This window comes from Rana temporaria, chromosome 3 (assembly GCF_905171775.1).
Source record: "Rana temporaria chromosome 3, aRanTem1.1, whole genome shotgun sequence".
NCBI lineage: Eukaryota > Metazoa > Chordata > Amphibia > Anura > Ranidae > Rana > Rana temporaria.
Window position 1 is genome coordinate 240216001 of NC_053491.1, and position 22726 is coordinate 240238726.

The 22726-nt window shown below is 42.1% G+C and overlaps 1 protein-coding gene across 1 annotated transcript; it reads left to right on the forward strand.

The window, feature by feature from the left end:
* The first annotated feature begins 1177 nt into the window (after positions 1-1177).
* IL17B (interleukin 17B) lies at positions 1178-22142 on the forward strand. The gene is made up of 3 exons (XM_040344523.1): positions 1178-1492; positions 9888-10222; positions 21716-22142. The coding sequence occupies exons 1-3, from the start codon at positions 1472-1474 to the stop codon at positions 21966-21968; spliced, it is 609 nt and encodes a 202-aa protein (XP_040200457.1). The 5' UTR covers positions 1178-1471; the 3' UTR covers positions 21969-22142.
* Positions 22143-22726: the final 584 nt, after the last annotated feature.

A 22726-nucleotide genomic window follows, 5' to 3' on the forward strand; every position in this document is an offset into this window, starting at 1 on the left:
GTTGAGGAGTTTTCCTTACCCCTGGAATGGAGACAGCGCCCAGAGGCGATTCAGTTCGCATGTGTTGCGCTTTACAAGTTTTTCACTCACTCACTCACTCAAGCGGGAATTTCTGTCTGACAGTTGAATTTTCCAAGCAAGGGATGAGTCACTGGTTGCTAGATAGGTGCCTGCTCCCTAACGAAGGTTGTTAGGGAAAACCTATTCATTTGGCCAATCTCCATAGATTGTGTTTATGGTGCAGAGGTCTCCCTCAGAGTATTTCCCCTTCTGGTTGAATGTTCTTAGCATATAGTTAGGCTAATTTCTCGATTGATGATTGTTCTTAAACTCTTTTGGTTGAATTTTTTTAATGGCTGTTTTCTCTTAGGATTGAATGATAAGGAAATGTTAAACCGACATTACAAATATATTGCAAACATTATGGGTATTATTTGTTACTTTTGTGTTACTGATGAGACATCCTCAAAGCAATTTTTTATTCATAGTGTTTGTGGTAAATACCAGTACTGCCATATCCCATTTCAGGCCTGCAAAGTGTTCCAGTCTACACACAATCACTCTGCTGCAGTAACATGATCACCTTTACACTCTCTACAACTACTAAAACACACTTAGGAAAAGTAACATGGTTATATGCAAGGAAGCAGTCAGGATAGAAATTTGGGAACTGGGAGCTTCCATTACTACTTGGTTGGGAATGGATGTGAAACAAACATACAGCCAGTATAGTGAGCTGATATGCATGGGTATTGCTTGACTGACTAAAGAAACAAAGAGAGATGATAATTCTGTAGCATATATTTATAAAAAATAATTTAGCAATGGTGGCTCCCATATTTCTGTTATGACAGGTCCTCTTTAAATATTCTCTACATAAAGTTATCAGTTGCTCTAATACAACGCATACATAAATACAAGCATTATAAAAGTTACCAAGAACACTTAGCATACATTGCAATGCTTTCTAGCACACAGAATTTACTGTCCAACCATTGACTTCATGCCTGTTCCTAAATTAGCCACAGCCACCCAGATTGTGTAAAGGGATACACTACCTTCTCCCGCAGCTGGTAATATTACATTTTCGCAATTCTCTATTGAACTGTTAATTGGGAGATTCCAATTCCCACATTTAAAGAACAAGTAAACAAACAGCATATATCAGCCAGGTCTGTGTGTCAAGTGTGAGAACAGAGCCGCTGTGCACCGTGTTCCCAGTCAGCAAACAGTCCCTGCATGTACAGTCAGGGAAAAAAAACAAGAGGCACAGAACACAAGGAGAAAAGGGACAAGCTGGGCCTTTGTTAACATTGTACTCAGCACCTTTAGAAAATCGCTTGCACATTGCATTGGGCCCAGCCCTATTGGAGGGACTGGAGTAGGTGCAGCTTGTGACCCACTGACACTGGGGGATAGTCCCTGAGGTTTGTCTAGTCTGCAGCTGCATCTGCTAGTCTCTCTTGACAGAATGCTTGGCTCACATAAGCTGGTAAGTTCTCTAATACATTTTACAGCATTTACAAGGTCAATATAACTATGTAGAATCATATGTGGCCAATAACTGTGGTCAGGTTCGACATTTGTCATGACCATATGTTGTGTGTTACCCAAGTATTTTACACTGATACAGCACTGTATTTCTGTATTTCATAACTGCCCATGTATAACATGTTAATTACCAAAGCCATGGATATAATCTGACGATTACCATTTTACTGGGTATAATACAGTAATCACCTTTGCACTGGATATAATTTGCTAATTACCATGGTACTGGGTATAGTCTGTAAATATCCACTGTACTGTATATAATAAGCTAATTAACATTGCACAGAATATTATCCAGTTATTACCATTGCATTTGGTATATTAGTATTGCACCGAGAAAGAGTCTGGTATTGAAATTGCAATTAATATCTAAAAATTGCATTTGAGCATAATGGGTATAAACTGTTTATGGTATTGAATAGAATTACCATTGCACCAGTTATGATCTGTTCATAGCATTGTGTTGGATATAATCTGCTAAGTACTACAGCACAGATTATCTTTATGCAGTATGTATGTCAAAAAAATTTTAAAGGTGGATACTGAAAGCGTAAACAGTTCATTAACATTGATTAACTGATCTGTATAATGAATGCTGTGAATATAGAGATATACTTTAAAATTCCAGTTTTACTTGTTGATACATAGTGCGTGTTACTACAGATTTCCCATTATTGTCAGAATTAGTTTGCTCCAGTTTGGTGCCCTATATTAAGACTTACCTTTCTTCGCTTTCAAGTAACTTCTTGTCACCAAACAGGAAAGAATATACTGTAGCTACAGATAATACCTGCAAGTCAACAGCTTAGGTGGAACCTGTCAGTAGGTCAGGTATTCACTGTTATAAGTGGAATGCTTATAAAAAGTAAGCAATCTCTCAACGACCTCATAATGACAAGGGTGACATTGAATGCAGATAAACATTAAGTTCTGTAGGCTTCCTTTGTGAAGTTCAAGAGAAACCTTCCGTCAGGTGACAAGCTATTAAAATGAGCACTGTAAGTGACAAATATCTGTAGTGTAAGGTGGTTTGAGTTCAAGAGGAGGGCACCCATAGAAAAGCAGATCTCTCAAATGCTGGCAGTAACAGATCTTCCCATTTGCATTAAGATTACAAATACTTTTTTTTTTTATAATTTTATTGTGCATAAAAAAAAATAAACATACAAAACATCTGAGAGGTGTTACATCAAGATTAATGGTCAATAAGAACCCATACAGATAAAGGTGTAACCAGTCAAGTCACCGACCTTCTCCTGCGTTACAACATAGTAGCTTTTCTTTCAAACAGAGTAAATGAAACAACAAAAAGACAACCCCCTCCCCCTGTCCCCTACTCCAAGGGGACAAAACCCAGAAAAAATACCCACATCCCTCCCCCTTCCCTAGGGATCTCAGCATTCCGTGTTTCAGGTAGTAGGACAAAAAAACGCACTCTCCTTCTATGCAAAAGCGTGCTTACCATCTCCAGTCCAACCTAAAATATGTCAGGAAAGTAAAAAAAAACATAATCACATCCAGTAGTCAACGACCCTTCTTCCTCCGGCGCAATTCTTAGAATCCACCCATCTAAACCATACCTTCCTAAACTTTTTGAGAGCCCTTCTAGCCTTATAGGTCATCCTATACAACAGCACATCCACATTAACAATCTTTATCCACATCCCAAGTGTCATTAGCTCTCCATAAATCCAACGCCTAACAATGAGTTTCCTTACTCCAAAATACAGGATTCTAAGAAACAATTTAGTGTACACATTCATCTCATCCTGGTCAAAGACCCCCAGAAGGCAACGTAAGGGAGAACATATATTAGGCAAGCCAAATTTATCTGAAATAAATTCAGTTACCTGAGACCACAATGGTCTAACTTTCATGCATTCTCACACTATATGGAGGAAGGTGCCTTCCGCTACCATACACTTATGACGGAGTGCAGACTCCCTTCTAAGCGTTCGGCGAAGTCTAGTTGGCGTATAATATAAATGGTGAAGGTAATGAAATTTAATCATTTTATCCGTGGAAGAGATAACAGACCCAGATAAGTATCAAGAAGCTCCTGCCCCAGCTCCTCCGACAACTCCGGGACAACCGCCACCACCTTGCCCTGGCCCTAAAAGTTGAGCCTATTTCCCCAGGACCAACTGCTCTATAGTATGTAGTGATTTGTTTAGATGGATCCGGATCAATCAAAACCTTTTCCAGTCCCGTATTTTGCATCTGAAACTCCCGAATTGCGCAATCGCTGCATGACGCAGCTGCACATAGCGAAAGAAACACATCCTAGGTATTCCAAACTGGTCCCCTAACTGTGAAAAAGAGGACAGACCATCCTCCTGACAAATGTGATGTAGATATTTAATGCCATATTTTGCCCATGTCAGCTGTCCGTCTGGTAATTTAGAAAACTCCCCTAATAATCTATTACACCATACAGGGTTATTTGGCGATAGCGACAAGGGCCCATCCTCTTGCCGTTGGGAACAAAGATTAAATATTTTCCCAGGAAATGCCATGACTGACCCCACCTTTTTCCCTGGAATCCCCCTCTTATACACCATATTTTGCAGGGTTTGAGATTAGATACTTGATCTATGTTTTTTTATTCAAAACTTAGATAATATTTGACTGGAGTACAAGTGCTAGGGTTTTATTATCATTCGTGAATTAGTGGATGTTGCTCCATCAATATCCAACCCACTACAGAAACTAATCAGTAGCAAGAAAGACAATGGGGGAGATTTACTAAAAATAGTGGTGCAGTTTTGCATAGAAACCAGTCAGCTTCCAGGTTTTATTGTCAAAGCTTAGATGAACAAGCTGAAGTTAGAAGCGGGTTGGGTACCATGCACAGCTTCACCAGATTCTGAGTGCTCCAGTTTTAGTAAATCACCCCAGTGAGACATATTGGGGTTAGAGCTGTGAAGAAGACATTCCACAGAATAAAGTTAGTTGTGTAGTTGCCAGTGCCAGAATAACCTATGTGACGTGGACCCTGATAAAACATAACAAAATCTAATCAGATGTAGAGATTTCACAACATGATATCTACGTTTAGCCCTAAGCATTAGATTCCAGCATTAGGACTTTACCACTGGTATCTATTAACAGGAAGGGATATTGTTCAGAGCGGAATATTCTTCTATGGACTTCACATTAAGGCAAGGTTTACAAGGAGAGTTTGTATTAGGGTCACAAATAGGGTTAAAGGGGTTGTAAAGGTTTGTTTTTTATTTTCTAAATAGGTTACTTTAAGCTCGTGCATTGTTGGTTCACTTACATTTTCCTTCAATTTCCCTTCTAAATGTTTTTTTTCTTTGTTTTCTTTGTCTGAATATCTTACTTCCTGTTCCTCCTCAGTAAGGTGTTCAGTAAGTTGTTCTAAATGACTTTCCACCGCTCGGATGATGGTGGAAAGCTTACTGAGGAGAAACAGGAAGTGAGAAATTCAGACAAAGAAAAAAAACATTTAGAAGGGAAATTGAAGGAAAATGTAAGTGAACCAACAATGCACTAGCTTAAAGGAACCAATTTAGAAAATAAAAGACGAACCTTTACAACCCCTTTAATATAAGTGTGGCTTACAGAAGGTTCAGACTACTGGCAACCTAAGTTATCCAAAAACCTATTCTATTATTTTTCAGGGGGTTCTTTTTAACATATCTTTGTTGTAATGCCTAGCAGATTCCATTACCTTGGAATGTTCCTTCTACAAATGGGAGCCTAGATTTCTCCGTTAAAGACAGAAGCATAACTCTTCATAGCCGTTAGTAATGGGCAGTCATGAGGATGTAGAAAGTAGATCATAGTCCATGAGAAACCGAAAAAAGCAGTGAAAGGTTTAACATTTTCCACTAACCACTGACATATAAGCTTTGGCCAAACTTACTCTACATCAAGCAATACAAATTAAAGAAAAACTAGGGAAAGCCATGGTCTAACGTATGGAACCCACTACGATCTTTGGCTCTCTGCCAGTAAGTACTGTTTTCCACATGGTGTAAAAGATTGGTTCCCCTTCTACATAAATTTGCTAATTTGACAGTGGCGGTTCGTCCATAGAGGGTGCTGGAGCGCCGCCCCCTCTGGCTCTCACCGCCACTGAAATAACATAGATTCATGCATTGCACGAATCTATGTTATTATCGCCGCTGTTATTCAGATGGTCGGCGCTCATGTCCGGCCATCTGAATAACGCCAGCTGGTTGGCTGTACGGAAATGTCTATCAAAGCCAACAGCTCTGATAGGCTTTCCCAATACAGCCCTCGGGTCCCGGAAGCTTATTCTCGGAGCGCACAGACTGTACGCCCCTTGGATAAGATGACAGGCGTCTCAGCCAATCAGGTTGGCTGGTTCTGGCTACCGGTAACCTGATTGGCTGAGACGCCTGTCAGTCATCGAGGGCGGGAGAAGACATCGTGGGACGTGGATGCCTGACTCCAGTAAAGGTAAGTGCCAGGCGGGGGGGGGGGGAGAAAGCAATTTACAGGGCACAGTGGGGACAATTGACACAGCGGCGACCATTGGCACAGCGGCGACCATTAAAGGGCACAGTGGTGACAATTGATGGCACAGTGGCTGCGTTTAATGGCATGGCACAGTGGTGACAATGGATGGCACAGTGGCTGCGTTTAATGGCATGGCACAGTGGTGACAATGGATGGCACAGTGGCGACAATGGATGGCACAGTGGCTGCGTTTAATGGCATGGCACAGTGGTGACAATGGATGGCACAGTGGCTGCGTTTAATGGCATGGCACAGTGGTGACAATGGATGATACAGTGGCTGCGTTTAATGGCTTGGCACAGTGGTGACAATGGATGGCACAGTGGCTGCGTTTAATGGCATGGCACAGTGGTGACAATTGATGGCACAGTGACTGCATTTGATGGCATGGCACAGTGACTGCGTTTAATGGCATGGCACAGTGGTGCGAATTGATGGCACAGTGGCTGCATTTGATGGCATGGCACAGTGGTGCAAATTGATGGCACAGTGGCTGCGTTTGATGGCATGGCACAGTGGTGCAAATTGATGGCACAGTGGCTGCGTTTGATGGCATGGAACAGTGGCTGCGTTTGGGCACAGTGAGACTGCAATTTTTTTTTTCCTTTGCGCCCCCCCAAAAATTTTGAGCACCAGCCGCCACTGTAACTTGATGTAACATTTCAATCGCAATAACCACATTTATCAACTTTGAAAGCACTGGTTATCTCTGTCTAGTTAATCTTCGCAATCTAATAAATGTTGAACGTCCTTAGACAATGTTTAATTTGGTCACACAACTTACTATCAGGTCATACACAGACACCCTTCCTTAATCATACTTTACTGTACTTCAGTCTCAGTGGAATAGCCTGCAAACAGTGTCATTGCTTGTGTGTGTTATGGTTTCTCTCCATCTTCTTGGGATGAGGATGTTTATATGAACATGAGATCAGTAGATAAGATATGTTTGTATGTCTTCTCATCCTGAATACTCATTTACACCTAAGTACAGGATGTAATAAAATAAATATTTATATCTTTAACGCATTCTCATCCAAGAATACCCTGTGAAGGTGGTCATAAATTAGCTGAGGATTTATAAATTCACCCAACTCTCCAGTTGATTGTTGGGTAATATATGCCATCTCTGCTTTTTGTGTTATATGGAGAACATTGGAAAATGGGTGTCCTTTTCCTGGGTATTATTATATACAGTGGAAAGGGTAAAGTAGAGCCAGCATAGAGGTACTGTAAATGATCCCTAAAAATTGTCACTGGTGTCACCATGGCCTCCAGGTAAAGGCCGTTATTAGTGAAGGGATACAACAAAATGATCCATTCATTCCTCAGTAAGCGTCTGTGACAGGCAGATATGGGTCTCTTGTTGTATCAGTTAATTATCTCTATTCACCCACCATATTTTCGGAACGCGTGACGCGCCATAGCCGGACGTCAATCATGTTCCCCTCTTCATAGGAACGCCTACTCCCCGCGGGAGTCTGAAACTAAACTAAAGGATTAAACTGTAAGTACAGCGCAAAAAAAGGCATACTGTAGCTGACGCTAGTATGCTGGATGGGATGGTACATAGTTGTTTTTTAGGGTGAACCTCCGCTTTAAATTTTAAAGCAAGTTCTCATTATTTTAAGCTAAGGTTAAATAACCTATGGGGCCTACACATGATCGGTTTGGACTGATGAAAACGATCCATCAGACCGTTGTCCTCTGGCTATCCTATCGTGTGTATGAGGCCTAACTGCTTACACCAAGTCTCAGCCCAACACGTTTTGTCATACTAGACTTTATCGAGGTACCTTGATAACTCCATGCATGCTTCTGCAGCGTGCTACCGAATAGTGGTTTATCCTTTCCCCTCCCTTAGATTTACACTCTTGCTGCATATAAAAAATGTTACAGTGTCAAGACTTTCCATTGAAGTAAATTGGGGATTACACATTACCCTGATAGCAAGATGGAACATGAAGACAGGTGATGGAAATAAGCACAGAAAATTGTCAGCGGTTGATCTTCACTGCAAGGATCCATAGATAGTACAGTATATCATCAATCATCGAGTTTCCTAATCAAAAGTTGGTGTTTTAATCTATGCTCTGGGCATAATAGAATCATTAACACAACTGTATTTTTTTTAAGTGACACCCTGATGAGCGCATAAGGTGCCAAGGTACATTACTTGAGAAACACTGCCCTAAACACCATTCAAAACATGTTCAATTTGTTTTATGCAACATATCTGAATTACATATTTGGTAAAAATCTAACTTCTTGTAAAACTTGGTAGAGGCTTTATGTGCATCTAAACCCAATAACATATATGTAGTATATTGTAGTTTAACAGTCCGTAAAGTTGGTGGCTGCATTAATTTCCTTTTTTTAGGCTTTTATTTCCTAATTTTTGACCTGGTGATCATACAAATAACACACTTGCTGTCCTAGGGCGACAACACAGGTATGAACCCACTGCAATGTTCTGTACTTACAGAAAATATATTTAGCTTTCATGAAAAATTAAAGCAACCATCACACCTTTTGCGCCTAATCTCCCAGATTTAGCTCCACTCTTCCTCTACAAGTGTGCAAAGTTTGTTGTCCGGGGGACCTACGGCCGGGGAGCACCGATTTTCCAAAGTCGACACCCCTTCCATAGACTCCCATTTTAAACGGTAATTTCTCTGGTAACTTTGGGGACCCGGTACCGGCACACATGTAGCCCCAGTTCTCTTCTATAAGTGTGCAAAGTTTGCTGTCTAAGGGATCTACGACCGGGGAGCACCGATTTTTCAATGCCGGGCACCCCTTCTATATACTCCCATGTTAAACGTAAGTCTAGTCATGGACACAGTGAGTCATGGGCACAGAGAGGCTTTGGCACAGTGAGGCATGGGCACAGTGAGGCATGTACATCAGGAAGGAATTTTTTCCCCTGCTGTAGAAAATTGGATCATGCTCTGCTGGGGTTTTTTGCCTTCCTCTGGAGCAACTGTGTGTATGGAGTTGGGTATATGGGATTTTACTGTTTTTTTTTTTATTTTGTTTGTTTATTTATTTTTTTGTGGTTGAACTGGATGGACTTCTGTCTTTTTTTAACCTGACTAACTATGTAACTATGTAACATGGACACAGTGAGGCAAAGTGAGGCACAGTGAGGCATGCAGATGGACACCCTAGGCTTATACTCGAGTCAATACGTTTTCCCAGTTAAACGTAAGTCTAGTCATGGACACAGTGAGGCATGGGCACAGTGAGACATGGACACAGTGAGGCATGAACACAGTGAGGCATGGGCACAGAGAGGCATGTGCACAGTGAGGCATGGGCACAGTGAGGCATGCACATGGACACAGTGAGGCAAAGTGAGGCACAGTGAGGCATGCAGATGGACACCCTAGGCTTATACTCGAGTCAATACGTTTTCCCAGTTAAACGTAAGTCTAGTCATGAAAACAGTGAGGCATGGGCACAGTGAGGCATGGGCACAGTGAGGCACAGTGAGGCATGGACACAGTGAGGCATGGGCACAGACAGGCATGGGCACAGTGAGGCATGGGCACAGACAGGCATGGGCACAGTGAGGCAACATAAGGCACAGTGAGGCATGCAGATAGACACCCTAGTTTTTACTCGAGTCAATACGTTTTCCCATTTTTTTGTGGTAAAATTAGGTGCCTCGGCTTATATTCTGGTCGGCTTATACTCGAGTATATACGGTATACATTTTTTTGGGTTCTTGGGGCTAGATACCTTTACATTTTTAAATATACCTTCAAAGTAGGAATGAATATTGTATTTATTGTTTACTGACACAATACAATGTTTCTTCATAGCTGCTGGTGTACACTTGTTCTCTCCTGCTGACCATGGTCTTCACTTCAGAGATTTCCAAACCGTCTAAGAACAGAAAGAAAGGGCATGGCAAGGGAAAAGAGAATCCAGGCACTTTCCAGGATAAAGGCCATGGCAAAGCATCTCCAGATCCAGTTCTAGGAGGGAACTCTTTTGACCCATCTCAGTTTTATAGTTTAGTGGAAGAATATGAGCAAAGTTTAAATGAGATGGTGAACCAACTAAGGAACAACACTGAGTCCTCAAGTGCTCAATGTGAAGTGAACCTGAGACTCTGGCTTTCTAACAGGAGGAGTCTTTCACCCTGGACTTACAGGTAACATTGGTCACTAACAATGCAAATGATAAATGTTCAACAACTGTGCTGTGGTATGTTGGTTTTAAGTTGCTACCAGTGTGTTTGAATTTGGCACAGGACTAGTTTTTAGTGGGATCTATTTATCTTAAAATAAAAACTCATATCTGCACAATGTAGATATTTTCACTTGTTTCTTAGGCCTCGTACACACGACCGAGTTTCTCGGCAAAAAACAGCAAGAAACTTGCTGGGTGATATTTTTTTGCCGAGGAAACCGGTCGTGTGTACATTTTCGTCGAGGAAACTGTCGAGAAACTCGACGAGCCAAAAAGAGAGCATGTCTTCTTTTTCCTCTACGGGAATGGAGAAACTTGCCTTGTCGAGTTCCTCGATAGCCTGACAAGGAACTCGACGAGGAAAACAATGTGTTTCGCCCGTCGAGTTCCTCGGTCATGTGTACGAGGCTTTAATCAATATCCTTGTCCAATATAGTTGTTGGTAGACTACATCTAATGGGAATCCTATGGTCTGGAAAGATACTGATTTGGTCAAGAAAAGGCACTATAAAGTTACAGAAAATAAATGTATGTAACCCCCAAAAATAGAATAGAAGGAAGATAGCTTTAGAACCTCACACATACAACATGGAGATGATTTTTGAAAGTTGTCCTCTTAATTGCATTCAATAAGAGCAATGCATTGAAGCAATTACTTTTTTACCAAAACAAGGTCCATGCCAAACTATATGAGAAACGTTTTATGCGTTTTATGGAAACCCTCAAATGCATGGTATTACCTAATGATCAGTATGGAACCACACCATGATAATTTCCCCACAGATTGGTCCAGGATATTTGCCTACTTCTCTCTTTCTTCCCCATGTTGTCATTTTCTTCTTTATGCTAGCTGGAGCATGTTCTTTTTGTTTTTAGTATGTGCTTGTATTTTTCTGCACCTGAATTTACTACCCTCAACGGTCTGATACATGCAATATAGTTACATCTTTTATCAATGTACCGTTTTTGTTATTGGATGGCAAGAGTATTACTTTATTGTTATACACAATACAAATATTTGTCTCTAAAAGATACTGCAGAAATCAAGTGGAGGATTAAGGACATTAGGATTAAAAGCAGAGTTTTTCTTTAATCAGATTCAATGTTTTAAATACAGTACACTGCCCTACTGAGGTTGATTCATATCTTATATGCCTTTAGCACCCTCTAGTGTGTGCTACTAGTAGTGACAGAGTAGGAAAATTTACCTGACTCATGCTACAGCCTGTGAGTCTTAATTGGGTCAGGGTTCACTTGAGTCCAGGGCTGGGTGACTCATCCTGGCAGCTCTCTGGTGCCTCCCCCTAGTGTCTGGAAGGTTGGAGAACCGGCACGGCACGATCTGTGATCACCAAGTCTATGAGACCTGGCTGATCACAGATCGGAGTAAAGGGGCCAGTCCCGGCCCTTACCACATGATCAGCTGTCAGCCAATGTCCCCTTGAGGGAAAAAAAAAGCCGATCACCGACTTCTGTCAGAGGGACATCGGCCCCTCACACAGAGAGCCGCAGCTGCCTCATCAGTACCCACCAGTGTCCACAGTGCCACCTACCATTGCCCAACAGTGCCCCCTAACAATACCCACCAGTGCTGCCAATCAATGCCCATCAGTGCCTCATCATCAGTGCCACCGATCAGTGCTGCCCATCAGTGCTGCCCATCAGTGCCACCCATCAGTGATCATCAGTACCACCTATCAGTTCCCCTTAGTGCTGCCCATTAGTGCCAACCATCAGTGCCCATCACTGGCACCTATCAGTCCCCCTTAGTGCCGTCCATTAGTGCCAACCATCAGTGCCCATCAGTGTCACCTCTCAGTGCCCATCAGTGCTGACTTATCAGTGCCCATTGGTGCAGTCTATCAGTGCCCAATCAGTGCAGCCTCTTCAGTGCACATCAATGAAGGAGAAAAATTACCTGTTTTCAAAATTTTATAACAAACCATTAAACTTTTTTTTTTTTCTGTCTTTTTTTCGTTTTTACGTCCAACAAGTAACTGGTCTTTTAAATGTAAGTCTGCGAAATGTGACTTGCACATGGTACTTCAGAAACAAAGTTAAGCCTTTTAGCTAACCTAACCTACACCTAAAATTCAGAGGGAGTTCAACATTTTATTTGACTGACAAAAGTACAAAGTTCCCATAGTGCATCCTACTCTTTTGATGGTTAATACTTCTCTTCTAAGGATGAATGATGCTGACTATCAACCTAAGTAGGGGCCTGTGTCAGTGGGCTTTGGGTATCAATGGCATCAGTTTGACTACAGTTCTGAGATCACTGAGAATGAATTGACATCTGCAGTAGATTTCATTCTAACTTGCATTTGACCTACTTCAAGGCAGCTTTCCATTTCCCGGACATATAAGGCAGGGATCCTCAAACTACGTCCCTCCAGCTGTTGCGGAACTATACATCCCATGAGGCATTGTAAAACTCTGACATTCACAGACATGACTAGGCATGATGGGAATTGTAGTTCCTGAACAACTGGAGGGCCATAGTTTGAAGATCCATGATATAAGGGAACATAAACCAATTCAAAGTGCACAAAAGCCCATCAATATGGACCATTAAAGTGGAGCTAGGCTATACATTTACAGATTCTTGTTCCTGGATCCAGCGATGCCACCGCGCTGTGTGAGCGAGCGGGACCTCGCTCGATTCACACAGTGTCATCCTGTGCCGTCGATATCCGTTCCCTGCGACGTTACGATGCACGGGAGCGGAGGTCGGCGCCAAATTCAAAAAGGTAAACAAACACAATACATACAGTATACTGTAATCTTATAGATTACAGTACTGTATGTAAAAAATACACCCCCCCTTGTCCCTAGTGGTCTGCCCAGTGCACTACATGTACTTTTATATAAAAAAAAACTTTCTTTCTGCCTGCAAACTGTAGATTGTCCATAGCAACCAAAAGTGTCCCTTTATGTCAAAAGTGATTTTAGATCAGCTAGAAAACAGCGATAATAAATTATAATCACTTGCAGAAATGTGCGATAGCGATTTGTGGGGAAATTCGTCATAACAAAAACAATAATAATGACAGCGACAATTCTGCAACTGAGCAAATTTCTGTGATTTTGAGTTGATTACATTATTGAATAATTTTTATTAGAATTATATTATTATTTGTTATAATTATTTATAATTATTTATTATATTATAATTTATAATTTTGTTTTTAAAAAAATGTCATACCCGGGATGCCTACAAGACTCTGGTTTGGTCAGATTTAAGTGAGTTATTCCTAAGAATTACAGGCCTACAGTACAAATCACCAAATTTCCTTGCAAATAATGGTACCGCTTTCAGCATATTTTTTCTGAAAGAATCATACCGCCAGGGAGGTTAAAGAGTCAACAGATCTCAATCTAATAGAGCACCTTTGGGATGTGATGAAATGGGAGATTTGCATCATGGATGTGCAGCCGACAAATTAGCAACTGTGTGATGCTATCATGTCAATATGGACCAAAATCTCTGAGGAATGTTTCCAACACCTTGTTGAATGTATGCCATGAAGAATTGGCTTAAGCATTAAATAAAGCATTAAAGCTAACCTAGCCACTACGGCTCAGGCTGCCAACACAATTACCCAGCTAGCACACTTGTACCAAACTTAATAAAAATATATTTTTAACATAAATATATAATCAAATAAATATGAGCATAGCTAGTCCCCCTTTGCGATTAAACACTTTTTTTTTTTAAAAGCAAAGGTGACACTACCACATAAGAAAACAACCGCGACAAGATATATTCTGAAAAGAGGGGGGGTGGGGAGGGGAAGAACACCACAGCTCCAATGTCTTCTGAGGCGAATGAGCCTGGGCTGAACGGAACCCAATTTAAATAGCCCAAAACGGGCTGAAAACCCGCTGGTTCTGACTGGTTTGAACTGACCCTTCCCGGGCTTTCTGTCCAGAAGCCCAGGAAAGGTCACCCAAAGTACAAAGAGCCCGCCAAAAATCCCCCAGGAAAGGTCACCTGGGGGACAAATGAGCCAGTTTAAACTGACCTTTCCCGGGCTTTCTATTCAGGCCCAGGAAAGGTCACTCAAAGGCCAAATGCTCTAAATTCCTCACAGGGAGCCAAGAAAACCCCAGGGGAGACCTAACACTGTCCCCCGTCGCTCTCTCATTAGGAAAAGGGGGGCTAGAACTGCCCCTTTTCCTGTCATTACATAGGTATACTTGCTGTTCACATACGATGATACAATTTAAGATACCTTCATAAAATCCACTTATAATGTAAGTGCAAACATCTATTGCAAATGCTAGTCTATGACAAACCTAGCGCCAAAACCACTCCACTCTACCCATGCATTAATCTCATGTAACCATCCCAGAAATTTGACAACCTCTCCCAAATGCCTGTCACCACTCACCACCTTGTGCTTTTTTTAAACCACTTTCTTCTCTCTCCAAGTTTAACACACACACATTTTGTCTCTCTTTTCGATGTCCTTTATCCTCTGCCAGACATTACACAACAAGTCAGGACTCCCCACACATTCATTTTTCAAGTAGCGACTCAGTTACTAACTAAGGTGCTTGAAAACCCTCTAAAGATTCAGGTAACACATGAATAGGAAAATGTTCTTTATAAACAGCTCACTGTTTCTGTTACAGTATGACCTTTCTGGTTTTTGAAATGTGCAAATACGCAGACAATAAGCATCCCTTTTTAAATAGAGAATACCACTAACAGTGGTATTTACAGAAACTGGAGTAAAAAAGTAACTGTATTCTGAAATGACTGTGTGAATGGCCTGTTAGGAGGCATGTTCATTAGGGCGAGGGACTATGTTGTTAGCATACTTACCAACAGTCCCGAATTGCCCGAGACATTCACGGAAATCATACTGATGTCCCGGTCTGAGCCTGTCCCAGGCAAAATCCTGAAAAATAAGCTCTGTCACAGGCGTTACTATGGGGGTGCGGACCGCACCCGTGTGACACCAATGGCATAGCTGCAGGGGTCCCGTGCGGTCCCTTCCACAAGGCTTATCTCTGGCTTGTTGAAGAGAAGGGCGGCATGGTGGTGAACAAGGAGACACACTCGAGGTCTAGCCTGACTCTTCAGTGTAGGGTGACCACATTGCCAAACTACCATTCAGGGACAACCTCCCTTCCGAAAAATCCGCTTGTGCTGTAACGAATCACAGCACAGTGATTAGACACAAGAGGCGGGATATATGATTTCTCCAATCACAAGCAGGGGGCGGCGTTGTGCTCCCCCAGGCTTTCCTGGCCAGGACAAGTACTGTCAGTGAGTAAAGCGGTCATGTGGCGGCCTTTTTGGGGGCATCAGATTGGCCCGGGGAGTGGCAGTGTCAGTTTCATTCCGGGACACTGTATTGTCCTGGAATGAATGTGCCTGGGACAGACCTGCAAAATGTGGGACTGTTCCGGGCAATCAGGGACACGTGGTCACCCTACTTCAGTGTCACTGCCATGTACACGTTTGTGTGCCTGTCCCCCACCATCCTGTCCAAGTTTCTTAGCTCCCAGCAGCCCAGATCTGCTCATAACACCCCCCTTCGCCAACCCTATTTCCCCCTTCTTCTCCATCTCCCCAACTTTGCTCATCCCCCCTCTTCTTCATACCCCCTAACTCTGCTCACCCCCAACCCCCAACTCTGCTCATCCCCTCTCTCCTCCATTCTCCCCAACTCTGCTCACCTCCCCTCTTCTCCATCCACCCAACTTTGCTCACCCCCTCTTCTCCTTACCCCCAACCCCCTATCTACTACTGACCTCTGGAAGCTGCCCTACCTACATTTCCTATATATTACCACAATTTTCACTATGTAAGTCATCTCAGACTCTATTTAACCACAACCCTTTAAGCCATGACCAATATTTAGCGTAATTTAAACTACACCCATTTCCACCACAGCGCACTTCAGTGCATTTTTTCATTCCTGTTAGACCATGCCTACAAATGAATGCCCCTCCCAAATTGAAATAATACTACAACTACAGAAAAAAAAGTGTCCCTAAACTTTTTTGGAGAATGTTGGCAACTATGTATTAGCTGTTTCACTATTGGCTAGTTTTGGCAGTAATGCCGCGTACACACGACCGTTTTTCGGGATGTAAAAAATTTAATTTTTATTGGTCTAGAAAAAAACGATTTTTTTTTCAACCCGATTATTGTTAAACCGGCCTTGCCTACACACGATCGTGAAAAGAAATGCTCTAGCAAAGCGCGGTGACGTACAACGCGAACGACGGCACTATAAATAGGATGGCGCCACCCTTGGGGCTGCTTTTGCTGATTTTGTGTTAGTAAAAGATGATTCACGCTTTTCAGTCTGTTACAGCGTGATGAATGTGCTATCTCCATTACGAACGCTAGTTTTACCAGAATGATCGCTCCCGTCTCATAACTTGCTTCTGAGCATGCGCGTTTTTTTCACGTCGTTAAAGCCCACACACGACCATTTTTTTACGACGTTAAAAAATGACAACGTTAAAAACTATGTGAAAAATTAGAGCATGTTTTACATTTTTAATGCCCATTTTTTACGTCGTGAAAAATGCTCTGGAGCCCACACACAATCGTTTTTAATGACAGTAAAAAAAAACGTGTGTACGCGGCATAAGAGCCACTAAATTCAACAGGGCACATAGTAGGTAAATCATCCATGTGTCTCTATGACAACAGTTTGCAACTCTGTTGGTAAGACCTAATCAGCACTTTGGGCCAAATTCCCAAAAACGTAGCCTAACTTAACTTTCAGCAGTTAAGTTACACAGGCGTTAAATTTCTACCTAAGTGCCCGATCTTCAAAGCACTTACCTAGAAATTACACGCCGTGTAACTTAAGTGCCTCCGTCGCAAGGCGGTCCTCCTCTCCGGGGGGCGATTACAATTTAAATGAGGCGCGCTCCCGCGCCGGCCGTACTGCGCATGCGTGTGACGTAATTTTCCCGACGTGCAGCGCGCGAACGTAATTTACGCCGGGCTTTGTGGATTGCGACGGGACAATAAAGTTGCGACGGGTGAAAAAAAAAATACGCGCCGGGAAAAAAAATTCTAATTTAAAAAAAAAACGCGGCGATCGAAAAAAAGGTCTGGTTTTACATTGTGTACTAACTTTCCACATTGTAAAACCAGCCCTAATTTTGCGCAAGCAAATCGGAACATACGCAGAAACCACAATGCTTAAAAGCTTTGTGGATCTGCTTAAGTCCTCATTTGCATATGCAAAGCGGCATTTCAATGAGAAATGCCCCCAGCGGCGGATGCGGTACTGCATCCTAAGATCTGACAGTGTAAGTGTCTTACAGATGTCAGATCTTCTGCCTAACTTTGGAAAAATCCTTTTGAGGATCGTTTCCAAAGTTAGGCACAGAGATACGCAGGCTGAACAGCAGTTCCGCCTGCGTATCTCTTTTGAAGATTTGGCCCTATGTGAATTGTTTGACTATCAGCCTGTAAGTATAAAAATATTCTGAATAACAGTTAGGGTAAAGAAGTCTGCTAAGCATCAAAATCTATGGATAACAAGAGTATAATTGGGAAATAATGGGAAAATAGTTGTTAAAAAAAAGGTATAAGTTGGTTGCATCCTGGCGCATCCTTTTTTTTAATAAAAAGACTATTGGTAAGGGATGCTGGAGGTGGAGGCAAATTAAGAAACTTACCAAATCGTCAGCAAATGCACATTGAACCGGAAGTGCAATTTAACTAGATGAAACAAGTGGTGCCCATACTGTTTCAATTTGTATATATAGGGGGGTCACTAGGATAGCTGGGATTCCCTGTATTCAGAGGGATGAATGTTACAAAGTCATCAATGTACCTGTATAGCAGTGATATAGGCAAGGATAAGAGCCGGTTCGCACCGGGGCGACTCGTCCCATTCTATGCAATAGAACCGTTCTAATAGGAGCGACACAAGTCGCTCCGACTTAGAAAAAGGTTCTTGTACGACTTCGGGGGCGGCCCGGGGCGATTTGCATTGACTTCTATACAGAAGTCATTTTGCTAATCGCCTCTGAAGTCGTCTTCAGGACGCCTTGCCGAGTAGCCCCCGAAGTCATGCCGCCGCAGTGTGAACCGCCTCTTAGTGTCCTGAAACCTGGGACATGTGAACCCCCAAACTAACAGTCTTTACTAGAGGATGCACCATTCAATCAATATAAACAAGTCTGTCATCTCAAATACTGATCATAGACGCAGAATGTTTTCTAGCAATTCCAGCAATTCCAGCACTTTGTATTTTCGAAATAAATCCAAATGCTCTAACATGCATGCTTGATCTAATTAATTGACAGAATTTATATTTTGCCCATAATATAAGAGCAAAAAAAAAAAAATAATAGAACAAATAAATAAATAAAAGGTATGTATTATTTAAAAATCATGTAATATGTTTAGAAAAACAACAAATGTAAGTACATGATTTATGCCCTGTACACACGATCGGAAATTCCGCCAGCAAAAGTCCGAAGTCCGATGTGAGCTTTTGAACGGAAAATCCCACGGTGTGTATGCTCCATCGGACTTTTGCTGTCTGAATTTCCGCCAGCAAAAATTGAGAGCTGGTTCTCAAATTTTCAGACGGAAAAAATTCCTATAGGAAAATCCGATCGTCTGTAGCAATTCCGACGCGCAAAATTCCGATGCATGCTCGGAAACAATTCGACACATGCTCTTAAGCATTGAACTTCATTTTCTCGGCTCGTCGTAGTGTTGTACTCCACCGCATTCTGAGCTATGACTAAGCACTGACATTACAGTGCGAAACGCGTCAGTTATACACCCCACTGTCTGCTGTGTTTTGTAGTGCTCCATTTCTTTTTACCACTAAAGGCTACCTTTTTAAGGTTTTTGTGGAAGTGCGGCTGTCCAATTTTCCTTTCTAATTTTTTTTCACCGCATTCTTGATGGACGAAAGTTCAGAGAACTTTTGTGTGACCGTGTATATGCAAGCCAAGCTTGAGTGGAATTCCATCGGAAAAAACATCCAAGGTTTTTCTGACGGAAAATCCGATCGTGTGTACGGGGCATTAGACTCAGTATCAGGATCTTACAATCCTCTGTACAGTAGTGCTCAAGCTGGAAGTGGAACTTTGTGCTCTGTAGCAGGGCTTAGTAAATCATAGAATTGGATGGACAGAAATACAAATCCTTTGGCAGGTAAACCAGTTCTCATACATGTATTCTAATGGAGTATTTAGCTGCATGTCTGTTTAGTTTACATTTTCATTACTAAAAAAGTCTATGATCAAAGAATTTTCTTATAAAAAGTATACCAGACATCCCAGCACATTGAAAGCAGCTAGTGTCTAAACTGACTACAACTGCAACTCTCACTATTTTCTTTAGCCAGCATCCAGAGCTGCGCGATTAATTGTTAAAAAATCGCTTTAACCTCAATTCAATCCCCCCCATCATGATCTTAATCCGGCTTTTCTACGATTCATAATTCTACTGTTCTCTGCTCACAGCTGACCGTAAGTGGGAACAGGATATTTGTCAAAGACAGGTATCCTGTGCCCCCGAAAGGTGCCAATTGAGTGGAAGTTCCCCTTTTGGGTGCTTTAAGGTGAAAAACCTTGAGGGTTTACAACTCCTTTAAAGATTCAGGCCTCGTACACACGGGCCAGAATCTCGTCAGAAAAAAAAACATTGTTTTTCCTGACGAGATTCTTGGCAAGAATCTCTTGCTGCCCGAGTGTACACACAGTCCTTTCAAAAGAACCGCGGTAAGAGTGGCAGTGACGTCATCACGTACGATCAGCAAGCGCTCGTCACATTCGATGCTGTTGCCGCCATCTTGCTTCACCCTACCTATGCCGTGGAAGCTGCTGCGCATGTGTTGAAGTCTTTCGAGCATGCGCGGGTTTCCACGGCGACAGGTAAGTATACACACTCTCGGGTTTCTCGTGGGGAAACAGGCCGACAAGAATCTCGACGAGAAAATAGAGAGCAGGTTCTCTATTTTTCTCGTCGAGATTCAGGTCAGATTTCCAGACGAGAAACCTGAAAGCCTCGTACACACGCACGGTTTACTCGGCAGCAGTTTTCTTGCTGGTTCTTGCCGAGAAAACCGAGCGCTTGTACAAAGCTTAAGCCTTATATATTTGTTTATACCATAGAGAATAAAATGGCGGTCATTGCAATATTTTATGTCACACTGTATTTGCCCAGCAGTCTTTCAAAAGCAATTTTTTGGGAGAAAATACACTTTAATGTGTAAAAAATATATAAATAAAAATAAACAGTAAAGTTAGCCCAATTTTTTGTATAATGTGAAAGATGATGTTACGCCAAGAATCGTGATCTTTATTCTAAGCAAAAAAATCACGATTCTCATTTTATTCAGAATCAAGCAGCTCTTTCATTATCCTTTTCTGATTCCAAAGGTTCAGAAGGTACTGGACGAATATTCATTTACCGATCGACTTCTGTACAACCGCCCTGTCAGATTTTCCAAGCTCGACCGGCACTGCAGGGTATAGCGTGCAACGCTGATCAGTATATTCTAACAATAGGGAAGTGAGTGAGTGAGTGAGTGAGTAACTTATATAGCGCTACAAATGCGAACTGAATCGCCTCAAGGCGCTTGGTATCCATTTCCTTCTATTTAGCCTTCAGAAAAGATGGGTCTTGAGTTTTTTCCTAAAGGCTAGGTGATTTACTTCCGTTCGGATATTGGTTGGTAATGCGTTCCCGCTGTCAGAATATAATAGCTCAGTGGGGAGGATTACCCCATCCACATCAAGTATGTGGATAGGGGAATCAAGTCAGTTTTTTTCATTCAACCCACTGGTTCAACGAACAAAACGGACTCGCCTATGGGCTTCCTTATCTAGAGATTTTCTTGGCTTCATAATAGACTGCACCTAGTGTCATTGATTTACATAAGCAAGTCATTCATTTTGTAGTGGCATTTTACAAGCTAAGCGTATACCGTATTTATTGGGGTATAGCGTGCACCCTTAAAGTTGCAGCGGAAGTTTTTTTGTACTTACAGTTTTGGTGTCTTGTGTGGCGTCCATCGGCTGCCTCGTGGGGTCCGGCGTCCGTCTGCGGCTTCGGGTGTCCTCTTCGGCGGGTCCGGCGTCCTTCTGCGGCGTCCTCCCCGCTCGTTTCCCGCGCCGAGTTTGAATACTGCGCCGACATATACAGAGCGCAGTACACTCGTGTATTGTCGGGCAGGCTCGGCAACTCTCGCACTGACGTCCTGTACGTCCAGGACGTGAGCGCGGAAGGAGCCGAGACTGCCCGACTATACCCGAGTGTACTGCGCTCGGTATATGTCGGCGCAGTATTCAAACTCGGCGCGGGTATCGGCGTATACCGCGCACCCACGATTTTGCCCTGATTTTCAGGGCAAAAAAGTGCGCGTTATACGACGATAAATACGGTAGTTATGAAACTGGATGAGCAAACTCAGTAATAATGATATTCTTTTATATCCCTTTTCAGTATCAATCATGATGAAAATCGCGTCCCTGCATCTATACCAGAGGCTCGTTGCTTGTGCACCGGCTGCATCAACCCATTCACCATGCAGGAGGACCACACCATGTCCAGCATTCCAATCTACAGCAAGATTCCTGTGCGCCGACGACTGTGTGACAACTCACCGGGTCATCGGGGAAGGCGAAGGAAAAAGTGCCAAAAAGAATACACAACAGTCATGGAAAATATTGCAGTCGGCTGTACATGCATTTTCTGAACACACATTTTTATTTTTGGAATCCTCTTATGTGTTCCTAAATTTCCAAATCCACAGCCAAATAATAGAAAAGCAAACACATAAAGCTGCACAACATACTGTATGTGGAGAAATAGTAATATATCATTTGTCTTCACCACTTGTCAGGAAGGGAATAAACAAAGCTTGAACTTAGGAATGAGTGGCAGGATATTTGTATGATAGACACTTCAGCCCCAGACCATTTCGCTGGCCAAAGACCAGAGCACTTTTTGCGATTCGGCACTGCGTCGCTTTAACTGAAAATTGCGCGGTCGTGCAACGTGGCTCCCAAACAAAATTGACATCCTTTTTTGCCCACAAATAGAGCTTTCTTTTGGTGGTATTTGATAACCTCTGCGGTTTTTATTTTTTGCACTATAAACAAAATTTACAGTGACAATTTTGAAAAAAAATGCAATATTTTTTTACTTTTTGCTATAATAAATATCCCCAAAAAATATATATAATTTTTTTTCACAGTTTAGATCGATAGGTATTCTTCTACAGATTTTTGGTAAATAAAATCGCAATAAGCGTATATTGGTTGGTTTGCGCAAAAATTATAGCGTCTACAAAATGGGGGATAGAATAATGGCATTTTTATTATTATTTTTTTTTTTTTACTAGTAATGGCGGCGATCTGCGATTTTTATTGTGAATTCGTCTTTATGGCGGACACATCGGACACTTTTGACACATTGTCATTTTTACAGCGATCAGTGCTATAAAAATGCACT

What these genes read in the sequence shown, in the direction of transcription:
- IL17B (XM_040344523.1), top strand. Translation starts at nt 1,472, where the DNA reads ATGCTTGGCTCACATAAGCTG. An exon ending in TGCTTGGCTCACATAAGCTG is followed by an intron (nt 1,493 to 9,887) that starts GTAAGTTCTCTA and finishes GTTTCTTCATAG; the next exon opens with CTGCTGGTGTACACTTGTTC. An exon ending in CTTTCACCCTGGACTTACAG is followed by an intron (nt 10,223 to 21,715) that starts GTAACATTGGTC and finishes ATCCCTTTTCAG; the next exon opens with TATCAATCATGATGAAAATC.